This window comes from Babylonia areolata, chromosome 8, assembly GCF_041734735.1.
Source record: "Babylonia areolata isolate BAREFJ2019XMU chromosome 8, ASM4173473v1, whole genome shotgun sequence".
In the NCBI taxonomy this organism is placed as follows: Eukaryota; Metazoa; Mollusca; class Gastropoda; order Neogastropoda; family Buccinidae; genus Babylonia; species Babylonia areolata.
The window spans coordinates 6,663,405-6,688,484 of record NC_134883.1 but is presented as its reverse complement, the minus strand read 5'-3'; the positions used below and the strand labels follow the sequence as shown (position 1 = coordinate 6,688,484).

The 25,080-nt window shown below is 39.7% G+C and overlaps 1 protein-coding gene across 2 annotated transcripts; it reads left to right on the top strand.

Annotated features, from left to right (window-relative positions):
- Positions 1-1,974: 1,974 nt before the first annotated feature.
- Positions 1,975-19,406, top strand: LOC143285018 (tafazzin-like). Of its 2 annotated transcripts, XM_076592189.1 has the most exons (8): positions 1,975-2,174; positions 5,146-5,274; positions 7,854-8,066; positions 10,193-10,237; positions 10,944-11,006; positions 12,289-12,341; positions 14,627-14,704; positions 17,960-19,406. In XM_076592189.1, the coding sequence occupies exons 1-8, from the start codon at positions 2,039-2,041 to the stop codon at positions 18,053-18,055; spliced, it is 813 nt and encodes a 270-aa protein (XP_076448304.1). In that variant the 5' UTR covers positions 1,975-2,038; the 3' UTR covers positions 18,056-19,406. The 2 variants fall into 2 exon arrangements, with proteins under 2 accessions (XP_076448304.1, XP_076448306.1); XM_076592191.1 differs by lacking the exon at positions 10,193-10,237.
- Positions 19,407-25,080: the final 5,674 nt, after the last annotated feature.

Here is a 25,080-nt window from a genome sequence, read left to right as displayed (position 1 = left end):
TTTATTTATTTGTTGATTTTTTCCCCCATTACTTTTCTGGTGTATCCATTATGTACTTTTTTTTTTCTCAAGGCCTGACTAAGCGCGTTGGGCTGCGATGCTGGTCAGGCATCTGCTTAGTAGATGAGGTGTAGGATTCGTCAGAACGGAGTAACGCCTCCTTGAGTAACTGAACTGAACTTTAGAAGGTGACGTTGCCTGTGAAAATACTGATTGTGTGGATATATTCTTGCAGCTTATGCATTTCTATATCAATTTACACTTTTTGTTGGTGTTACACTTTTTGTTGGTGTAACTCTGCTGCTAACTACAGACCGGTCTCCCTCACCAGCATATGCTGTAAGATGCAAGAACACATCCTAGCAAGCAACATCATGCGCCATCTGACCCAACATGAAATACTTGACAACGCACAACATGGGTTTAGAGCCAGAAGGAGTTGCGAAACTCAACTGCTAACATTGTTCCAAGACATCGCCAAAAACCAGGATAACAGACAGCAGACCGACATGGTAATCCTGGACTTCTCCAAAGCCTTTGACAAGGTCCCCCACAAACGCCTCCTCCGTAAGCTAGACCATTATGGTATACGAGGATCGACGTTAGACTGGATCAAGGCATACCTTTCTGACCGCACCCAAATCGTCGTAGTTGACGGCGAAAAATCTGAGCCAGCACCTGTCATCAGCGGAGTCCCACAGGGGACAGTTCTAGGCCCCATCCTATTTCTGATTTACATCAACGATCTGCCTCAGAACATCAAGGCCAATATTAGATTGTTCGCTGATGACTGTATAGTCTACTCCACCATCAAGACAATCCAAGACTGTAAAATGCTCCAACGAGACCTCAACACCCTGTCTGACTGGGAACAGCGTTGGGGAATGGAATTCCACCCAGAAAAATGTAATGTCCTTACCTGTACAACATCAAGGAACCCCATCAGCTACAACTACAAATTAAAAGGACACACCCTCGAGCATGTTGACAGCGCAAAATACCTCGGCGTCGACATAAGAAATGATCTAAACTGGAAAGAACATGTTACAAGAGTCACCAACAAAGCCAATAGCATGGTAGGCTTCCTAAAAAGGAATCTAAAAACATCCAATAAAACCACCAAAGCCAATGCCTACCAAACTCTTGTACGACCGCACCTGGAGTATTGTTCATCAGTCTGGAGCCCGTACAAAGAAGGTCAAAAGAACAAGATTGAAATGGTGCAAAGAAGAGCAGCACGTTATGTACACAGTGACTACGGACGGACCAGCAGCGTAACACACATGCTGCAAGAACTAAGATGGGAATCCCTCGAATCACGGCGGAACAGACAAAGGCTGACCCTGATGTATAAAATGGTCAACGGCATTGTAGACATCCCTCCAGACAAATTTCTCAAGAAAGGATCCGGCAGAACAAGATCAAATCATCGACACAAATTTGTCCATCTTAGCTCCTCCTCTGACCCTTATAAATACAGTTTTTTCCCATCAACCATCCCCGTCTGGAACTCCCTGCCTGCAACAGCAGCAGAGGCTCCCTCCTTGGCAGCTTTCAAGAGGGAGCTGAACAAGATCACAGTTTAGTCCCCCCCCCTTTTTTTTTTTTTTTTTTTTTTTTTTTTTTTTCCCCGGAGGGACGCTGCGAGTGACGGTGGGTGAGAGTATGTATACATGCTCTTTCTCATTGTCACCCCCTCCGGAGGAAAAGATAGGTCTAATTAGGTTTTAGTTAGGTATTTACGCCTCTGCGCACACAGGTCATTAATAGTCAGTAATGACGGCTGACCTTCCAATTTGAAGATTTGAAGATGTACGTTGGGTAAAAAACGAAAAGAAAAAAAAAAAAAAAAAAAAAAAAAAAAAGAACAAGAAAGACACAATATAACGTTAATGCATCGGTCGAAGAAGGGAGATAAATCAAAGTAACCGTTCAGGATTTGCTGGACATAACAAGGGACACTATTCACTATTCTCCAGTGTCTTCCCCGACTGACATTGTCTTTTTCGTTGCGATTCCCCTGTCCAAGATTCTGAATATGGCGAACTACAAAGGGTGGGTAGACCCTTATCAGCCCTGGTTTCACCCTCCGGCTCATAGAATACCGTTGAAATGGAAAATTGCCAGTCGACTGATGGTGGCTGCTGTGGGTGCTTTCAGCAAACTGTGGATCGGTCAGTACAGTGATGGTCCCGCTGTTTTTGAAGTTCCTGAACTTAATCCTCTGACACTGATTTAAACTCTTGTGTCATGTAGGTCGTTTTCCTTTGCTTCTTTAGCAACACACACACACACACACACACACACACACACACACACACACACACACACACACACGCACACACACACGCACACACACACACACACCACACACACACAACACACATACACACACAACACACAAACACACACACACACACACACACACACACAAAGTGACACCGACAACACAGACATGTATTGATGTAAGGGCAGGTTGTGGATGCTTGTTGTTGTGTAGGTATGTGTGTGTGGTTGGTAACATAGAGAGGAATGAAGGGATTGCATATATGTGGCTGTTGAATAATTTTAGTGTTTTTACCAACAAATACCCCATAATGGAAAGAAAGAAAGCTTCATTTCTGGTAATATTTTCTTTACCAGTCATTTGGACAAATAATTGAAATAACGGTTTTTATAGAAAAATAAGCAAAAGTTATCACATGCCAAACCCCTGTAATGTAAATCCAAAAGGTTTTTTGTTTTAGTCCCATCATCTGCACTGTTGCTGTGGCATTACTCCCATGCCACACATTCCAAGTGCCTCATATACAGCCATTTCCAGGCTACTCTGTCACAGTCCCAGCTGCAGCTACAAGGATGTCATTTTGCGAGAAGGCCACACACTAAAGGAGACCCAGCACTGTGGCTGAGTCACTTTGGTGGTGTTCAGTAGTGCCTGTCTTTATTTAACATATGTATGACACCACTTACTTATACTGTTATTAATACTAATGGCGCTAAGCCCTGCTGATGACAATAATGAAATAGTTGTGGAGCCAGACTTTGGGAGTGTTTCCCCCCTTTTATAATGATATCCTGTTGTTAACCAGGCCCGATAGATAGACACTTGCAGTGTTGGTCAGGAAATTTGAACAGTACATCCGAAGAGGTATCCGTGAAGTGATGATTCTTGAAAATGTTGTCCCAGTCTTCCCATTTAAGGCCAGACACGGTAGTACAAAAACGTATGAAATAAACTTGAAGTTTATGGCTTTCTGCGACATGGTATGCAAAGATATTGGACTAAACATGTCTAAAAAGGTCATTTTGTGCAATTTGTCAGGACAGTTTCCATGGAAACGAATCCAAAATGGCCAACAAACAAAAAAATTAAAAGTTTAAAACTTCGGTACCTTTATAGATAAGTGATTTCTGTTTGTTTTATTTGATTTATTTGTATTTGTTCTTTATTGTAGTGCAGTGGTATTTTGGAATTTGAATAAATACATTTATTATTATTTTTTGTTGTTGAAATGTGTATAAATTCCTTGACATAATGTTTTTCAAATGAGTGTATATTCATTCTTTTACTAGTACTATACAAACCACTGCACTATAATAAGATGAATACATAAAGAAAGAAAGTACCAAGTTTGAACATGCTATCTTTTAAAGTTTTTGAGCATTAGCATTTTGAAAAATGGTATTACGAAGACAAAACACAAAACTGAGAAAACAGGAAAAGAAAGAGATGTGCTTGTACTCACAAGAAATCACACATGTTGATGCTGTTTGAAGCTTTATTTAAGTGAATATAGTACCCAAGTGAAACGGATTATAAAGATTAGATGTTGAAGAAGCAAATTATGCGAAAAAACGAAAATCACAAAAAATCATGATTTTGGTCAAAATTTCACTACCGTGTCTGGCCTTAAGTCTACAACACACTCAGCTCTGGGTACAAGGCAGCAATGGGCCAAAAATCCCTGCCTCCACTGGGAATTGAACATGACCTCCCAGTCCTAAGTCCACGATGCTAACCACTTCGCCTTGACAGTTTGTCAGTAACAAAATAAAAATAATTTCCGTGTCATACATTGCTTACCAGGTTGATAGCAGACTTAAGTTCTTTGTTACTAAAGAAAATATTTGTTATGTCTTTCACTCTTTGAATTTAAAAACAGTGAATCAGTATGCAATGTATTGCAAGACTGATATATGTTCAAGGTAAAAGTAAAAAATGATATCTTTGAAGATTCTCTGGAATTTAGTTTGTATTTGTATTTGTATGTCTCTTTTTGTCACAACAGATTTCTCTGTGTGAAATTCGGGCCGCTCTCACCAGGGAGAGTGTGTTGCTACACTACAGCGCCATCCATTTTTTTGTATTTTTTCCTGCATGCAGTTTTATTTGTTTTTCCTATCGAAGTGGATTTTTCTACAGAATTTTGCCAGGAACAACCCTTTTGTTGCCGTGGGTTCTTTTACATGCGCTAAGTGCATGCTACACATGGGGTGTCGGTTTATCATCTCATCTGAATGACCCATCCAGACCACCACGCAAGGTCTTGTGGAGGGGGAGAAAATATCGGCAGCTGAGCCGTGATTCAAACTAGCGCACTCAGATTCTCTCGCTTCCTAGGCAACGTGTTACCTGCAGTTTGTTGTTAGCATAAGATTTAATGAACCCATTTGATCTTTTCTGTTTTCTGGATCCGTGAGTCTGGTCTCTGGAGAAGTTTTGTTTCGTTGATTTGTTGTTGTACTTGTAGGAATGTTTATTTTTTTGCTGTTATTGAAATGTCTTCTTTGGTAAAAGTTTGTGAGTTGTTTGTCTTCAAATCTCTTTTTTTTTTCCTTGTGCATTTTACCTTATTTTCCTGTCACCCTTTGCTTCCTTTTTTCTCAACCCTTATCTTTCTTTTCTTCAGTTAGCAAGTTTTCACCTCTCCACTTTGTATAGAATTAGATTAATGTGTATTTAGTTGCCTTTGTGGTGGTGATGTGTATGACTGAGCCAGGGAATGTGTGTGTGTGTGTGTGTGTGTGTGTGTGTGTGTGTGTGTGTGTGTTATACATTTGTGCACAAGACCTGTTTTTGCTTGCTTTCTGTTAGAGTATAATTTCAGGCTGAAAGATATATCATGAAAGTGTTCATTGCAGAGTGGATGAACAAGATTGATGTTCACAATAAGGAAACACTGACAACAGCTATTGAGTCTCGGAGCCCACAGAGAGGGCTTGTGACTGTTTGCAACCATACAAGTTGCATGGACGATCCACTCATTTGGGGTGAGTGGTTCCAGTAACCTGACATTGCACACACAGACATAGAAACAGACACAGACACACACACACACATACACACACACACACACATACACACGGACAGACAAACAGACACACACACACACACATGCACACACACACACACACACAAACACTCACACACACACACACATATATATATATATATATATACAAATTATTTATATCATTCTTTTATGAAAGGTTTTATGACATGTAATACAGTTGTTTGTTATATATATATATATATATTTATGAATACGTGTTTTAACTGGAGGGGTGATCTTTGCTTCATTGCGCATTAACCTGGATTGCAAGTGGGGGTTGAAAGTTGTGCAGGAGGTCGATTGTGATTGAAAGAGTGGTTTCCTGCAGAAATCTGAGCATAAAATAAAGCCAAATGAAAAAAAAAAGAAAAGTAAACTGAAAGAAAAGAAGATTAAAAAAAAAAAGAAAAAAGAAAAAAAAGGAAAGAATGAGCCAACAACAATTACAACGAAAAAAGATCCAACAAAACAAACACCCCTCCATCCCCCCCACCCCCCTTTTTTTTGTGGAAGGTTTAGAGTTTTAACGTCTAGTATCATTCAGCTCATTTGAGCCCAAAACTCATGATTCAGCACTCCACTCTAACTGTTTACGTGTTGAAATCATTAGGGTGGAAAAACCCTACCCCACCCCACCGCATTGTCCCAAAGTCAGTGACCCGTGTTGAACTTTTTGCTTGAGTGGTTTGTTGACAGCTGCACAGCCACTGAATGAACACAGCAGTGATTGTTGCTTTGGAAGGCAGGGTGACCTGTGTGAGAGGTGAAAGTCTGAAGGCCACTGCAAGGAACCGGGAACCTGTTATGAGGGGGTGGAGGGTGGATGGGGGGTGGGGGGGGGGGGATGGGCAGGGTTGGAGGAGGAGAGGGAGAGGGCAAAGTGCAAATACTTCTGTGTTACTTACAACATCTGTTCTTTTGTTAACCGTAACGACATCTCAAAGGTTCTGACCTGATTGAGATGTGAATGAACTGTGTGGGTTATATGTTTTGTTTGTCAGCAGAAGATACATTTTATTATGCACCTCTTTACGTAGTAAGCTATCAGCAGCATTTCAGAGTCTTTTTAGCTGGCTCAAACTTACTTACTTTATCCTCTTTGCTCAGGCTGGAGCATAACCTGTAGTTACAGTGGAAATATACAGTGAATATTACGAAGCGCTTTGTGCTTTGTTGCTGGTTTTAGTTTTATAGTTTGCTGTTGGTTTTAGTTTTGAAAAGGATAATGGAGAAAATACAGACTGATAATTTTAGCAGCACAGTCAGACTACCAATAGTTAGTACCTACATTCAGTTTTATTTTTAGTGTGCAGATAAGTCGATCTTATTTACACATATGTCCCCATGCGCACACTCATGCACACACACACTCAGCTACCCACCCACAAAGACACACACACACACACACAGACAGACAGACAGACAGACAGACAGCTGATCATATACCAACTTGCGATATGTTAAAGTCTCAAATCCCTGAACTGAAATCATCTTCAGTGTTGACGATCTTCAGCAGTCCATTGCTAATATATGACTTTTTCAACTCCTTGTTAAATAGTCCAGTTGGTTCACTGTTATAGTTGTTAGTTTTTCATTAGAAATATGTTATATTGTTATGTTTTTTGTTTAAAAAAACCACTTAAATCAATAATTTTCACACACACACACACACACACACACACACACACACTTTCACTTACTCGTATGCGTACACAGTAATCCCCCCTCCTCCCACTCGATTTTTTTCCTTCCCTCGTCTCATATCACTTACAGTGAAAAGACGTTAAACTAAAGAACGAACAGGCAAACACACACACACACACACACACACACACACACACACACACCGTCTAAAAACACTTATAGTGAATAGACGTTAAACTGAAGATAAAACACACACACACACACACAGAGGCTGACACCAGTTGCCATTTTGTTTTGAAACGGATAACAGTGGAAATACATCACTTCCAAGAACTTTCTCAGAGTGAAGTATGTTGTTCTATATGAACAGACTTCCCACTTACAGAGAAAGTTTCTGGGTTCATTTAGAATTCTGCACCTCTTATTTACCCACATCAGTACATGGCAAGCTGAGGGAAGTGTTGAATAGCATTTGAGTTGCTTGTTTGAGCACTGTGCTCCTTTGTTACAGAAAACAAAAACAACAAGTCAACAGAACAACACCACCACCAAAACAAAAAACCAAACAAACAAGAAACCACTCTTCCAAACAACAACACATCATGCTCTTCATGTTTATTCATACCTGCAGTTCAAATATCCAGAAAACGTTCTCGTTGTTTGGGCAGGGATTATTCTTACACTTAATTTTTTTCAGTCTTATACCCCAAGTTCATGTAAGTTACCCTGTCAGATATCCTGACTGGCCATTTAACATTTTGAGTGGGGACTTTTTCGTCACACTCACTCACTGTCCATTTTCCTTCTCATACTCTGTTTTTTCAGTTCAGTCACATTGGTAAACTGAACGGTCTGGCTACTGTTTTTTGACAGGGGTGCTGAAGATGCGGGTCCTCCTGAACAGATCGTACATGCGATGGATCCCAGTGGCTGAAGACATCTGTTTCACAAAGCCCCTTCACAGCTTGTTCTTCTCTCTGGGTCAGTGCGTTCCGGTGCGTCGGGGCAGTGGGGTCTACCAGAAGGGCATGGACTTTCTGCTGGAGAGGCTAAATGCTGGCCAGTGGGTTCATTTCTTTGCTGAAGGTAGGAAACAATTAAAAAAAAAAAAAAAAAAAAAAAAAAAAATCAGTTTGTTTTACCCCCGAAAACGGAGTATGGCTACATACATAGCGGGGTAAAAACGCCTTACGGTCATACACATAAAAGCCCAGTCGTGTACATATGAGTGAACATGGAGCTGCAGCCCACGAACGAAGAAGAAAAAGATCATTTGTTTCCTTTCCTTTTTTCCTGTCTTTGCTTTCTTTCTTTCTTTGTTTCCTTCTTTTCGTTATTATTTTTCTTTTTTTTTTTCTTTTTTTTTTTTGAGGGAGCTAAGAGGCACCAGGTAAGTACCTACAAGAATGTGTATTGCTTAGTATTTTAAATATACTCTTTTCACCTTGAAGTAGGTTAAAATTCTCTTAAACTGACCGTTGTGATTCAGCTATTTTGGGCATGTTCTCACTGTTGATTGTAATACGATGTTGGTTTTGTAGTGTGGATATGACTTTTTCTTTTCCTTTCATTGAGTGTCTGTAATAGAATGTCTTTTTGCACATTTTTCTTGATGTGCAGAGGTCTGTGCCCAAGTAATATTATGTGGGTTTTTTTTTTTTTTTCCTTTTTGTAGGAGTGCTTGTCTTCCAGTGGACAGCTAGGATGAATTTAGCTAGCCAGATACACGCACCACACAGGTGAAGGAATTTTTTCTTTAACTCACTCGGGACGACAAGTTTTCTCCCTTGCTTTTCCCCACAGACGGCCCATTTGTAAGGGTTTGGAAAAAAATTACAAAAAATACAAAATACTGTGTAAGAAAATGAAACTTTCAGAACTGGTTTATTGTGTGTTGAGCTATTACATATAAAAAAAAATCAAATTTCTCATCTTATTTTTAGTTTTGCCATATGTAGAAAATACCGCCAATTTTTCACCCCGAATCACCATACCCATGCTCGCTTTCTGCATTAAATTCGCTTTCTTCTTCGTCATCATCCACCTCTTCAATGTCCGACCCATCAGTTTGTAGCATTTCAAGTCCTTCGGCAACCCTAAAACGTTGCCGTCACTGCCTTGTTCGCTTCTCAACATTCTGAGAAGAGCCCGCTTTGCTAACAGGCTGGCACGCGAGCAGACGACCAGTCAGTGACTTTGTCAGCGTGTGTGCGAGACAGGCCACACATCCCAGGCTGACCAATCATACTGTTCAATTGTGGAGTGACCCAGAATAGCGCACTCTGCTTGGCTAATCACAAAATCACGTGTACAGCGCATGATGGAATTTTACTTTCGGAGAATGCTATTCCATTCCTTCGTCCGAATCCGAATACGTTTTGTGTAGGAATGCGTGAGCATTCCTTTGTCCGGAGAGAGTTAAAGTTCTTTATGTCTTATATTATTGCAAATTCCACGTCCAGTTGAACATGACATAGATTTTCTTTGATATTTATTTAGATTCAGAATTTCATAAACCTAACCAAAATGTAGAGGGCAAAACATACTTGAACATTCTTCAGTCTCTTGCTGCTGCCATACAGTACATGCTGATTTCCTCTTGGGGGTGTGGGGGGGCATGGTGGGGGGAACCACAGGCTCACAGAGCACTCAGCTCCTTTTCTCCATAGGTCATGTAGTTTTGAGGCAATGTTGTGTGTTCCATTGTATATGCATATATATTTCCCTCCTTAATTCAGACCAAAAAAAATCTTGATGTGGAAAAAAAGATAGGTGGGTGACAGGGTTTGTACAGAGAAATGAAATAATGATTATCATTTTTTTTTGGAATGTCATTCTGTCTCTTTGTTCGTTTTGAAAATTTTTTTAAATTTATTTTTATACCACTTCATTTCTTCTCCCCAGAATCATCATTTTCCCACTTCACTTTCTCTTTTTATTAACCAGAACAAAATTGAAATGTCTAACCCCCTTTGTTTTTTTTCTATATTTGTCATTGGAGAAAAGGGGAGGGAGTCTGGCATAAAGGGTGAGGTGGGTGTCTTGAAGGACAGGCAGTGGACAGGTTTAGGAGGAGCTAGAAGGAAAGAACTCAGATTGAATTCATCAGTATTTAAGTTTAACTGATTGAATACTATTTAACAGTAATTTAAAAAAACAAACAAACAACTTTTGTCAGCATACAGATGTGTGAATGTTTTTGGTTTATGCAGGAAAAGTCAACCTGACTAACGATAAACTTCTGCGTCTGAAATGGGGTGAGTGGACTAATTTATAGTTATCTATGCTTAGAACAGAACGCATTTAGGTAGTTGACTGTAGATGATATGTTTTGACTACTTTTCTCATAAACATGAAAGGTCAAGTATTTAGATACCGTGATAGGATATATGATTCAACACGGCCCAACACTCGGCTTATATCACAGATTGACATAAGTTTACATTTGGGCCAACAGCAATCATTTACAGCTTAGTCTTTTGTGAAGGACTATGACTCTCAAACTAGGAGGCAAAATTGCACTGGCTCTTAGTGCTGCAGCCTTGTGGGCTAGTTGGCCTTTGGGAACCATCCCAACGCCGACTGTCCTAAAACCCTCTTGGCTGAGAGAGCGGGGATGTAACTTGGGCAAGACACTCTCCACTATAATCCAATTCTAGCCCCAATAGTCGGAACAGCAGTTGCCTCCTCTGCTGTTCTGATGGTCATAGTCGGACACGACTGACTATCATATATATATATATGATTCAATATTTGAAGTAGATAGTTTCTCTTCATTGTTTATCTCATTGTCTCTCTTCCTATTGCCTTTTGGTATGTCTCTTTCACACTACATAAATGTGTGTGTCATGAATTACTAGTGAATGTTTATGTATTTGCTTTTCTTTTTGTGTTCTCCATTTCTTCTGTCCTCGTGTCCTTCAGCAACAAGTATTCATGGTGGCTTTTTTCTTGTTTGGGCAGGTGTTGGTCGAGCGGTTGCAGATTGCAAAACTTCCCCCATAGTTCTGCCTATGATCCATGTGGGTGAGTGTTGTCAGCCAGGGTGGTGAACGGCCTTCTGCTTCTTACAGCTGCTCATTTATCCAGCACTGATTTTCGACAAAGTTGTGTGATGGTGAAATCAGTTTGCTGGCAGTATGAGAGACAGTAGGTTCAAGGCCCATTTGGGGCACGGTTCTGGAGCTTTTTGTCCAAGTAATGTTTGACAGTGTCCATCTGTGCATGTCATTAGGCAAGTGGGGGTGGAGGGGAGTGTGTATGTTTCTTTTTGGGGGGAGTTGTGAGGTGTTTCGGGGGGCTGAGGGGGAATTACCCTGCTTTTCTGGCTTCTTCTTCCTCTTTTTTTGTTGTTGTATTGTTTTAAGATATAAATAGATAGATAACACAAGCAGTTGTGAATTCTGATGCTTCAGTAACTGAGCCGAGCCATCACACTGTGCTTACAATGTGTGAATGTATGATGATGTAGAACATCCATGTTTACTAACACATGTTTTTGTTTATTGTAAATTCTGTGGTTTCACTAGCTGAGTTGCACATTCACAAGATGAAATAGAATTTGTTGTATGTGTTGATATGATTCAGTGCATAAGAGAGTATTTTTATTTGTCATAATGCATCATTTTTAGGTTGAATTCATTTTCCATATATAATCTGAATTCATTTGGGTACCTATGTGGACAGATAACAAAGGCAGTAAAAGAATTGTTTCAAGCTAAAAACTTTGAAATGATAAAGTCATGTTGGAACATCTGAGTGTTCAGAATATTAGTACATTTTTGTGTGTGTGAGTGAATGCTTGTGTGTGTGGATGTGTGAATATTGATCTGTGTGCGACGGGCGCAATAGCCGAGTGGTTAAAGCGTTGGACTTTCAATTTGAGGGTCCCGGGTTCGAATCACGGTAACGGCGCCTGGTGGATAAAGGGTGGAGATTTTTACGATCTCCCAGGTTAACATATGTACAAACCTGCTAGTGCCTGAACCCCCTTCGTGTGTATATGCAAGCAGAAGATCAAATACGCACATTAAAGATCCTGTAATCCATGTCAGCGTTCGGTGGGTTATGGAAACAAGAGCATTCCCAGCATGCACACCCCCAAAAGCGGAGTATGGCTGTCTATATGGCGGGGTCAAAACGGTCATACACGTAAAAGCCCACTCGTGTGCATACGAGTGAACGTGGGAGTTGCAGCCCACGAACGCAGAAGAAGAAGAAGAAGATCTGTGTGCATGTGTGTTTGCGACAACACACCAATTCACGACGATGATACATGTACTTCAGTGTTGTATATTGAATGTTTCAGGTATGGATGACATTCTTCCAAACAAAAAGCCATACATTCCACGGATTCGAAAGGTAGTGTATTGCTGTATTGTTCACATGTATAAACGTGTATGTATTGTCTTTGACCTGAGTTTCTAGTCTTACTGGTTTTGGATGATGGGTGGGACTTTTTAATTGGAGTTTCCAATCAGTCATTGATGTGGTTTATCCCAGAGGCTTATCCAGTTGAAGTATATATAATGCAATGCAATGCAATATAATACAATACTGTGTATTTACAACACAGTACAATGCAAAACAAGGCAATACAATGCAATACAGTACAGTACAGTACAATACAATACAATACAATAACAATTACACCACAATATGGTAGTTGTTGATGTGGCTTTTCCTGTAAGCTTATAGTTAAACAGTTGTTCTGTTGTTTTGACAACACATTGCAATACAATTACAGTACAATAGTTGTTGACAAGTATTTCATTTTTTCTGCAAGCTTAAACAATTGTTACATTGTTTCGATGGAACTGAGGAAGTCTTCAGGAGTTAACTGGGCTGAAAGCAGCATGATTTGAATTTCTCTAACCCATCAGCAAAGAGGCTCTGTGATACTGTTTACTCATTCAGCCCTGCAGGCTGTCGCTGTTGGCCACCATTCGCTGCCTGAGCCCGCCTAGCACTTAGGCGAAGAAACCTGTTCACTTAAACTGGTTTGTCAGCTTGCTGTTATGCATCAAACTGCCAAGGAACAGAAGTAACTGGAGCTTAACTTCCTTCCTCACAAGCGCACGAAGTTTCACTCCAAAATTCAAAGGGTTAGTGTGTTTTTTATCTGGTGTTCGGCTTCAATATGGCAAAACGTCAAAGGCTTACTGCACAGAAGGTGGTCGGATGAAATTATGATGGACTCTGGAAGTTAATTTGACCCAGATAATGATGATTTGACTTATAAATCATCCCATAATTCTTGGGAAAGTGAAGGGGATGAAATAAAGGACTGATGTGGGTCAAAGTGGCAGACATCTGAATCATGAAGATAGCGCACAACCTTCAAACATTGACTGGAGCTGACATTTTACTATTTCTGTTTTTGATTTAAAGTTACTTGTAACATTTTACATTCCTTATCTTAAGACTTCAAGCAGTTTATGTCAAAATTACGATAACCAGCGGGACAAAGGGGAGGTTACCTACTTCCGGGAGGTTATCGGCCGTAGTTTCGTCTGCTCCGCATAGGCGGATAGTAGTTTGCACAGGACAGGAATGTCAGACCCCTGCCGGAGTCTGCACTAGTTGGGTCACGGTAAGTATGTTATTTAAACGTAATTTTAGATAGAAAATTTCCTTTTCAATCATTTTGCGAAGTCAAGTAGCTATTGGTTGAGCGATTGCTAACACACTATGCCTGAAGTCGTCTTCTTCTTCTTCTTCTTCTGCGTTCGTGGGCTGCAACTCCCACGTTCACTCGTATGCACACGAGTGGGTTTTACGTGTATGACCATTTTTACCCCGCCATGTAGGCAGCCATACTCCGTTTTCGGGGGTGTGCATGCTGGGTATGTTCTTGTTTCCATAACCCACTGAACGCTGACATGGATTACAGGATCTTTAACGTGCGTATTTGATCTTCTGCTTGCATATACACATGAACGGGGTTCAGGCACTAGCAGGTCTGCACATATGTTGACCTGGGAGATCGTAAAAATCTCCACCCTTTACCCACCAGGCGCCGTCACCTTGATTTGAACCCGGGACCCTCAGATTGACAGTCCAACGCTTTAACCACTCGGCTATTGCGCCCGTCCAAATGCCTGAAGTGAAATGCCCCCTGCGCCCCCCGTTGATGCAGCCAGGCCAAAACATACCAGGCTGAGAGGGCTGCATGGGCAGACGACCATAAAGGGCAGAAAGATGTAATCTGTTCGTTCTTGTTTAGCCGCATTGCATGAAATGCTACCCCACACTACAGAATGGTGTGGTAGTTACCGTAGAAACGTCGGGTCTGGGCCAAAAGATCCAGAGGTTTTCTTCAGGATGGGTCTGTTGCACATATCCTTCCCTCAGTTGAAGCTGCAGAGTCATGATAGCTACTTCAAGATTGAAAGGAAAGCTGATGATCTCAGAAATCTGCTTCATGAAGATTTACGTCTGTGTCTCGTTTTCATTGTTTCTCGGTATTTGGACTTTTTGTACTTTGCTTGGTTTTTTTTCTCTTCTACTTTTTGTTTTCCAAATTTGAAGTCTTTGTAAACTGAATAATTGATTTCTTTCTTTTGTTTTTAGCCCTACTTGTTCATCCATTTGTTCATATGTTTGTTTTCTTGTCTAATCTTTTTGTTTATTTCATTTCTTTCCAGAATGCCACTCTTCTGGTTGGAAATCCTATGGATTTTGCTAAAGATATTGAGCTGTTAAAGACATTGAAGAAATCCCCTGTAAGTAAACCATTCTTTAAAACAAAATTTGTCTATGAAGTTTGACCATTGTAGGGTTGTAACTGTTGTCTTCATAGCAGCAAGATTGCAAGAAGTTTTCTCTTAACACAAATACAGCCACCGTACATGATTCAACAGGTATGTCTGTAGTGCATAAAGTCAGACACTATCTGGTAATTCATGGCCTGCTGCCATCCAGTTTTCCATGAAGGTGGTGGAAGCATTTGACATTTGGTATATTCTAGCTAGAGTGGTATGTTAAACAACTTACGTCAAGGTAAACGGAAGGTTAGATGAAGAAAAACAAGTTGAAAATTGTCTTTGGCAGATAGAAAAATCAACAACGGCTGTAGCCAGAAAAACAAAACAAAACAAAAATATAAAAAAACAAAAAGAAAAAAAGAAGAAAAAAAAGAGAAAAGAAACAAAAAGGGAACAAAATGAAAATAAAAACCAAAAACACTTGAAGAAGAATCCAGATGACTGATATAGAGTGGAATGAAATGAGAGACCAGCGTGTGGAATCTTTCGTCTCTGATTTGGTTTGTGATTTTTATGTACTCTTCTTCTTCTTCTGCGTTCGTGGGCTGCAACTCCCACGTTCACTCATATGCACACGAGTGGGCTTTTACGTGTATGACCGTTTTTAACCGGCCACGTAGGCAGCCATACTCTATTTTCGGGGGTGTGCATGCTGGGTATGTTCTTGTTTCCATAACCCACCGAACGCTGACATGGATTACAGGATCTTTAACGTGCGTATTTGATCTTCGGCTTGCATATACACAGGTCTGCACATATGTTGACCTGGGAGATCGTAAAAATCTCCACCCTTTACCCACCAGGCACCGTCACTGTGATTCGAACCCGGGACCCTCAGACTGACAGTCCAACGCTTTAACCACTCGGCTGTTGCGCCCGTCTTTGTGCACTCTGAAAAGGCATGTTCCAGTATGGAAGCTTTTCCTGGAGCACTTTCTTGCTGATGTTTTTTTTTTGGTTTTTTTTTTTTCATTATTCATTTAGATTTTGAACAAGGTATGTCAGTATTTCAGCTGAAGATTGCAGTGGTCACTGCTGTGTAGGGATTTAATAAAAAAAAAAAAAGGAAAACAAAAACAAACTAGAAAATACAAAAAAAGAATCAAATCAAATCAAATCAAAATCAAAAACACTTTATTAATCCACATGGAAATTAAGTAAGGTAAATATACATTAAGAACAAACTGACTGCCATTGTGTACAAAACTGGAAATTGGTAACACAGCAAATTCAGCAGTCACAGCTTCAGTTTGTTGAAGTTGAATGTGTGTAAATGTTTATGTGTTGGACAAGTCCAGACTGTAAAACTGTAATTTGTTGAGAAGGGACGAGGCATTGTGATTAAAACCTGCAAAGGGATCAGCTGTGCAGACTTAACCACTGGGAAGTTTTATATTAAAAGATCTCATTAGAGCTATATAATTTTTTGCGTTTTTCAGCCCTGGTCAGCTCCTGCTTCTTTTAGAATATTATGGCTTGAGAATGGAAGATTGGGACCTGGTAGCTTAGTGTCATGCACTTCACAGATGCGTTTTTGAGATTGTTACTTAGATTCTACGATCATCACTGCATCCATGGGACCTGGTTAATGCTGTGATATATCATAACAAGAAATGTACAGTACATGCTTGTTTTTATTTTATGGTGGTTTTTTTTTGCACAACAGTGTTATGTAGTTTCAAACCCAAGCACTTCGCCACATCAGCATTGTCGACCCTGTCATGAAACACAGAAAAATGGTTCTTTCATTTCGCCCATTCTGCTTTATTCTTGTTCTCATTGAATTTTCATGGCTGTGGTGAATTCCACCGTTAGCTGTGTTTTCATAGAAACCTCCCTTCCAACTTCATGTTGTAGCTGAATGATTTTTTTCTGTTGTTGTTGTTGGCCCATCCTCCATGTTTTAAGGAAACTTACCCCAGTGCCGATCATCCTGAGTCCACCACACACAGCCACACCTGGGCTCATCTGCCACAGTCCCAATGCTAGCACTCTACAGGGAACTATCAGTGTCAGGTGTCCCGGAAACCACACATCAGAGGAGACCCTGCGCTGCTGCTGAGTCACTTCAGTGGTGTAAAGTGGTGCCTGTTCTGATCCAGTGGTACACACAGGACACCATCTGTTCAGCCCCCTCCTGATGACTTTTATCACTCAGCTGCACAGCCAGACTGAATAAGTGTCCCTTTTAAAGTGGAAAAGGTCACCATGCCCCTCCAACAAAAGTATCCATGAATTCTCTGACACCTAAGACTTTGATAGAAATCCATAAGCAAGGAGAAATTGAAACTGAGGTCACCTTGAAAGCAGAACATGAAAGGAAAGAGAATTTGGGACAATTTTTCTATATCAGATGATAAAGGATGCTGCTGCTGCTGCTGTTGCTGTGAAGGTCTGTTTAGGATTCTCACTAGAGTGTCCAGAGTCAGATCCCCAGATTTGGTGCACCTTGTGGATGAAAAGTGGAGATTTTTCTGATCTCAAAGGTCAACATATATGCAGACTTGCTAGAACCTGAACCGCCTTCTTGTGTATAATATGCAATCAGAAGATCAATTCATGCGTTAAAGACACTTTGGTCTGTGTCAATGTTCAGTGGAATATGGAAGCATAGAAATATACAGAAAGATTCATCAGCAAACTGATGTTGGTTATATGATGGAAAGAAGAAGAAGACGTGTGGCATGACTTTTCAGCATGCTTCCTTTCATGAGATATCATGAAATCCCAGCATCAGCCAGATCCTAGAGGCACAGATCTCTTTGACATTGGTCAGGAACTTTTGAATAACATTTCCAAAGACACATTTGTGAAGTGGATGCCGCATGACTGTTATTCCTAGTCTTCTCATCTGACCCACAGAACATTTAAGCCTGGACAGGAGATTGAAATGTTGGCTTTATCATGATCTTGTAAAAAGAGTTACCTTTCTCTTCAAATGTGTCAAGCAAGCAGTAACCACTGACATTTTTGTGTTATCATTTCTACTTGAGAGAGCTTATGATATGGTTTATGAATATTTCAATTTCGGAGGTGAAAAATTTCTTTGGAGTTTAAATGTTTACATGTATCATTTTGAAAGGGTGTGGGGGAAACTAACAATGCAAACTTTGTTTTGGTCTTGTACAAAACTAAGAGACATTGTCATCATATGTGATTGTGTTTTTTTTTCTTTTCATTTCTTTTCTTACATGCGCAAAACATTTGTTTCAGAGAGACATCCGGAAGCACATTACCGACAAACTGCAGGAAGAAATGATTGTTTTGCGAGAACAAGCTTTGCACATCCATTCTGAAGTTTCTAGATGACATGGAAAGAAGTGAGAGAAAAGATACGAGACTGTGTTGTGATTGCAACCTTTCTGTTGCTTTGATGAACTCAAATCATTTAAGAGATTGTGGCTTGATTACAACATTTGTGGTGCTTTGATGAAGTTGATTCAAAACAGCTGTGGACAGGCCAGGCTTCCTTGGGTTTGTGGACATGAACATGTCACTGTGTGCAAAGTGTAGTTTGTGGAAACCTTTCATATTTTGGGGTGTGTGTGTGTGTTGAGAACATAGAATGTTTTTGTTTTTTTTTACAGTGCGTACTGTACTGGCATATGGTGGTATAGATGATTCATCTTTTCAAGAATGTGTCTGATATGTCAGGTATGCTTGTTATAGTGAAATCTTTGTGTGTGTGTGTGTGTGTGTGTGTGTGTGTGTGTGTGAGAGAGAGAGAGAGAGAGAGAGAGCGTTTCAAATAAATGTTTAGAGATACTAGTTTAATTCCGAGCCCTGTTGAGGAGATGGTAACGTGCCTGGACCTCTCTGTCTTTTTCCCATTTGTACTGATACACGCTGTCAAGTGAAGAATAATGTTTTGGAGTAATGAATGCAGTTAAAAGATGTTGATAGACCGAGCAGCAAGGAGAACAAGACAACATTGTTGTGGCTGTGAAGTGTGCTGTGATGTCAGTTTGTACTGCTGATACGTTTCTGTGTCTTCTGTGCACAGAATGATTGGACTGGATTTTGTTGGGTTTTTTTTTTGCCATGGGATAAGAAAAAGGTCTGATACAATGCTGATTCCATTCATTTGGTGGAGAGTAGTGTCACACCCATTAGCAACATACTTTTTGACAGTGGACATAACTATATCTGTCTGTATATAGAATGGGCATAAATTCCTGATGTCTATCAGTCTATATGTATACACAGATATATGTGTGTATATACAGAGACAGACAGATAGATAGATAGATAGATATCACATTTTAATCATTGCAAAATTATTTTGAAATAACGGAAGTGTTACATGTACTTACCAGTAGTTAGATAGATAGATAGACAGATAGACAGATATTGCATTTTAATCATAGCAGAGTTATTTTGAAATAATAGAAGTTTTACTTAGCTGTAGTTGTTACCAACACTAGTTACCCTCCAGTATGATGTACTCTTTATGTAGTACAAGTTCTCTCTCTCTCTATATATATATATCTAAATATATATACCTATTATTTTCATGTTAATTAAGAAACGATTTTCTTCATTCTGCATGCATGTATGTGTGTGTACCTATCGATGTCGAAGTTTGGAGGGGTGGAGTGGAAGGTAGTTTACAATATCCCAGCAAATTTTCATGCCTTTATTTTTTTTTAGGAGAAAAAAAAAATAATAGTACATTAGATTCAAACTGATCTTTGAAATGGAATATGGTAAAAGAAATCACAGTCACAGCTCTGTTTGTTGAAGTTTAATGTGTTAAATGTTTATTTTTGCAGTTCCTGTAAAGCGTGTTTTTTAGACCACAGGCAGCATTGTGATTAAACCTGAAGGATCACTTTGGCGAACCAAACGTTTATTTAAAAATTTTAACATTTAAGCGTCTACCACCCTCGCTCTTTCGTTTGGTAGTTGGTTGGAGAATGGCATGGCACCGGTTGTATGCATGCACTTCACATTTGCGTTTGTGGTTGGGTTACTTAGATTACCATCAGAACACTGCATCACGGACGGTTAATGCGTAAATCATAACAAGTTACTGTCCACTACTGTTGTTTTTTTTATGGTGGTTTTTTTTCACACATGATCAGTAGTTCAACCAACACTTGCACATCTGCTTTGTCAACTGTTCCATGCACAGATTCTTTCATTTCCATCACTTATCTGTTCAAATTTCATTCGTAATTCCACTCTAGCTGTGTTTTTCATTAGATAAACTCCGCTTCCATACTTGCTGTTGTAGTGAAGATTTTTTTCTCCGTTTTGTCCTGTTGGCCCATCTCCAGTTTAAGGAAACTCCTGCGATCACTGAGTCCACCACACACGCTCAACCTGGGCCCATTCTGCACAGTCATTGTTCACTCTACGGGAAGCTATAGTGGTCAGGGTCCAGGTTAAAACAAATAGAGGAGACTCGCTGCAGGTTGCTGCTCAGGTCACTTCAGTGGTCAAAGTGGTGCTGTTTGATCATGGTACAAACAGACACCATGATTATCTTGGGATGATTTAACTCTTGCAACCAGACTGATAATGTTTTAAGTGGGGTCCCATGCCCTCGTAAAAAGTATATGAATTCGCATTACCTAGATTATATAGAATATAGCAAGCAAAATTGAAATTGGTGTCACTTAAGGAACTCTGAAGTGAAGAGAATTTTGCCATTTTTCTACATATGATGCAAGGATGTCAATGTGCGCTGTCTGATGTAAGGGCTGTTGGATTCTCAATAAGTGATCTAGTAGTCCCAAGTTTGGTGATTGTGGATGAACAAGTTGGATTTTTTGATTAAAGGTCAACATATATCAGACTGAAAATTGATAGCATTTTTGACAAATATGCATTGAAGATCTTGCGTTAAAGACCCTTTGTTTGTCAATGTTCAGGGATTTATGGAGGCATGAAATACTAAAAGAATTCTGAAATTGAGTTGGTATGTGATGGAATAAAAGAAAAGACATCATACTTTTAAAGCACTACTTTCATGAATATCAGAAAATCCCACATCACACAATCCAACACAATTCTTTGACATTGTCAAGGAATATTTGATTAAATTTCCAAAAACATATTTTGAATCGGGACCGCATACTGTTATCTTTTTCACTGCACAAAAAACATTTAAGCTGACAAGATATGAAATGCCTCTCAGAATCTTGAAAAAAGATACCATTTATCAAGTGTTAAAAACACAGTAACACGAATTGTGAGATTTACTGGAATTATACATGGTATGATGTTAATGGAGTGACAATTCTAAGGTAAATTTAATGTAATTGAAAGGGTGATGGCGGAAACAACAATGCAAGCTTTGTTGCCTTGTACAAAACGTAAGAGACTTGTATAGTAGGATTGTGGTTTTTTCTTTTCCATTCTCTTACATGCCACAAACATTCAGAGACATCCGACACCATCCGACAAACTCAGAAGAATGATGTTTACACTCACACCATTCTGAATTCTAGATGACACAAACATAAGAAAAAGAACAAGACTGTGTTGTGACTGCTAAACCTTCTGCTTGATGACACATCAAACTCATTAAGAGATTGTCTTGAACACATTTGGATGCCATTGATGAAGTTGACAAACAGTGTGGACCTGCTGGCTTCTTGGGTTTGTACAGCATTCAGGTGGGAAGTGTATTTGTGAAAGCCCAAATTGGTTTTTGATTGAAAACATGAGATGTTCGGCGTACTTTGTTATAAGGCGTACTGCATCATGGCATACGGGTGGTATACAATGATTCACTTCAAAAAGTCAGGATGCATACAATGAAATCCTAGGGGGGGGGGGGGGGGGGGGGGAACTTTCACAATAAGTTTAGAGATGCTAGTAATTCGGCTGTTGCAGGGATGGTATCAGGTGATTTGCTTTCTTGTACTGATCACGCTAAGTGAAGAGGTTTGTAATGAGTGCAGTTAAAAGAGTCTATAGGACCGGCACAATGAACAAGAACATTCTCTCTGTGACAGATGGTGATGTCATTGATCAACGTCAGGTGACATTCTTGAAACGATTGGAGGATTTTACGTTGGTTTATTTTCTGCCATGGGTCCATAAAAGTCTGATACATAGCGTAGAGGTCTCCACAATCGCACAAGAATGACAGTGGACGTATCTCATATCTTCTGAAAGAAGGCAATAATTCCTGCTATCAGCAAAGCATAGCACAGATATACAGCTGATATACAAGATGAGACGTGCTGATAGAAGATACTTCATTTTACTCATTCAATTGTTGAAAAAGGAAGATTTACCAGATTCAATAGATAGATCAATAATGACAGTACAGAAGGACAGAAGCCTTGATAACCCATAGCAGCATTTTTGATCAATCGAGCAAGTTTACTTAGCCTGGTATCTATTAACCCTAAGCACAGTTACCTCGGGTTATTACTCTGAGTGCAAGTGATTCCGGAATACGGGAACTACTGAATGTTTTTCATCCTAAGAGATAATTTCATGAATTAAAACGATTGTTCTTCCATTCGCCATCATAGTGGCCTTCGATTCAAGTTTGAGGGGGGATGTGGAAGGATTCAATCCAGCAAATTCATGCCTGTAATTTTTTTCTTTGGTCAGAACAAAAAAAAAGATGCAGGCTTCAAATTAGGGAAATGCGTATGCAAAAACCTAGCTGCCTTTTTTGTGTACAATGTGTTATAAAGTTTTGCAGTTCCTGGCCTCCACCTGTCAGTCCATGTATTCTGAATGTTTGTCCTTCGAGACTGTCATTTTGGAATCCCTTTGACCACTGATGCACTGCTTTAACCTAGAGGGCTTAAGCACAACGAGGTTGACGGTGCGTCAAACTTTTGTTTTTGACTGTTGTCTGACTGATTGAAGCTGACCAATCAGCGTCGTACAATTTGGCCATGCATGCAGTAACTTCCGCCCCTTACGTTTTGTGCAGCTTGAAAAATGAAGTTTCTCCATAGCCAGGCCACTGAAATGCCTTCTTTGATCAACTTTTCCATGTCAGACTTCAAACTCACATCGGTAGCATAAACATACCTTTGGATCCACCCACTGTCAGAGTAAATTGTCAATCACTTCGATAAAGTCAGTCAAGTATCAAACAATGCGCATTTGTAGTTTTTCTCAATGGCTAAATTTCCTGAACGCAGGTGAGACTTGAGCTTAAGGTACCACGCTAACTGGTCCAGGGCATAGTTCATTTCCCACACTCTTGCCCGCGAAACTTGGTCAGTGTACAAGGTATTCAAGAACGAACCAATTTCCAAACCATGGCTGAAGGAATGCTCAGGAACTCAGTGGCAAACAAGCGTTGATGAGGATCTGTTCCAAAACATTTGAGCATCTTATACATTTGTATGAGTATGTTGATAGGCTGGGACGTGCTCGTACATGTCTAAACATGGAGGAGTGGCCAAGAGTTCTTCTTATTCAAATATCTTGCAAACCAAGTTGCATTCACCTGTGAGTTAGAAAACGCTGTTTTGGGTCCTCTGAAGGATTTTTTCCCTCTTCATTCTGCATTTATATGCTTGGATGTCAAAATGTGGCCTGTCGAAGTAGCATGTTGATTCTCAATTAATGTTAATCATAGTTAAATGTTTTGTTATTGTTCCTCCGTAAGTTTAACACACATATTGTTTATTTGATAAAGGAAAGTCATATCAGCTGAAAATTAATAGCATTTTTGAACAAAAAATGCTTTTGAAGGTTGAGATGAAGAAACTGCCGTTGTTAGTATTATGCTGGATTATGGAGGCTGATACTAACATAGGACATGTCTGATGTTGACCGTGTGGTCAGTGTTTCACCAAACCCCCCTGCCCCCCAAAACAAACAAGCAAAAAAACCAAAAAAAACCCCAACAAACCAACAACAACAAAAAAACAAAAACAAACACATTTATTCACAGTTGATTAAGGTATATTTATTTTAAGAGGCTCATAAAACCAGGTATTTTGAACCGACACCTCATACTTTTCAGGTGCAACAAAAACACACTAAACAAACAAATAAGCAAACCCCCTCCAAAAACACAACATAGAATGCCCAGTTATCAAGTCCAGCTAAAAAACACAAACAGGATATTGAAGAATTTCTGGGAAAACATATTGCTGAATGGGCCAGCAAGGTAGAAAATAAGAAAGAAAGTGACTACAGAAAGAAAATGGAAAAGTCAGAAACAAAGGGGGTGACAGAAATGAGGAAAAAAAAATGTCAGCTAATGGCTGATTGTGCCATCTGCTGTGTTTGACATGTTTCATGTGATATTTGCTGTCTGTATATATTGTTGTGAACATTGGTAATATACAAGTCAAAGTATATACAAGTCCAGTGTTGCAAAGTGGAACAGACACACACTTACGGTGCTTGTGTAGATTGTTGCACCTTGTTGTTTTGGTAGGAGTGATTCTGCTGGTGAGGAAGGCATGTCTACAGTTGGTATTTGTCATAATGGGGAATCATACATTAATCAGTATTTTCCCCATCCATCCAGGGAAAACATTTAATAAGGTGGACAGTTCTTTTCTCTTCAAAAGAACTTTGGGCCTGATGTTTTCCCTTTTATTCAAGTCTCCTCCTCTCCTAATTTCATTTTAACTCACTCAGTACGGCCAGTCCTCTCTTCTCCTCTACACAGACCCCTTGGATGTCCAGTGGGTGTCTAAATGACCCAACCTTTAGCTTCTGTCATCAGAATTGTGGTATTCTTTGTCAACATTCACCTCTTCAGTACAAGAGCCTTCCACTTGCAATATTTTGATGGTGGTAATTGGGGTGAAACGCTGTTAACGTCGTCTCTTTCGCCGTTCGTATGGAGAGAGTTTAGTTGTCAAAGGAGAAGGGTATGAATGCAACACCTAAATCTTTTATTTGTCTAGAATGTGGTTGTCAACATGTTGTTAAACCTGAATTATGGATTTACTCAGGTCAGTCTGTTGCCAATAAAGTTTACTGTGCCATGATTATGTCAATAGTTATATTTTGCCTTGGGATTCATGCCCCTTTCCCCTCCTGTTCAGTCTTTAGTTTTGTGAAATTGTTTGAAGGTACACAAATGATGTATAAGCATGTTCATTCATGAAGTCTGGTGTTTGACTGTCTTATTCATTTTTCTTTGAATGTTAATCAGATTCATCTTTCTTTGAATGTTATTTCAAAAGCATTTATTAACTTTACACACACACACACACTCACCTGCATGTATGCATGCACACACAGTTTTCAAAGCAGATAATTAAACATGAAATTCCTTTTCATAGAAATGAGTTGTACATATTTCATTTTACAACATTAAATTAAATGAATGCCATGTTTGATATGTCTTACCCAGCCTGTGTGTGTGTGTGTGTGTGTGTGTGTGT

Excerpts from the sequence above, each read along its gene's own strand:
- LOC143285018 (XM_076592189.1), top strand. The coding sequence starts at position 2,039 with ATGGCGAACTACAAAGGGTGGGTAGACCCTTATCAGCCCTGGTTTCAC. Across the intron at positions 10,238-10,943 it reads ACTTCTGCGTCTGAAATGGG|GTGTTGGTCGAGCGGTTGCA; the intron begins GTGAGTGGACTA and ends TTGTTTGGGCAG. Across the intron at positions 14,705-17,959 it reads AGACATTGAAGAAATCCCCT|AGAGACATCCGGAAGCACAT; the intron begins GTAAGTAAACCA and ends CATTTGTTTCAG.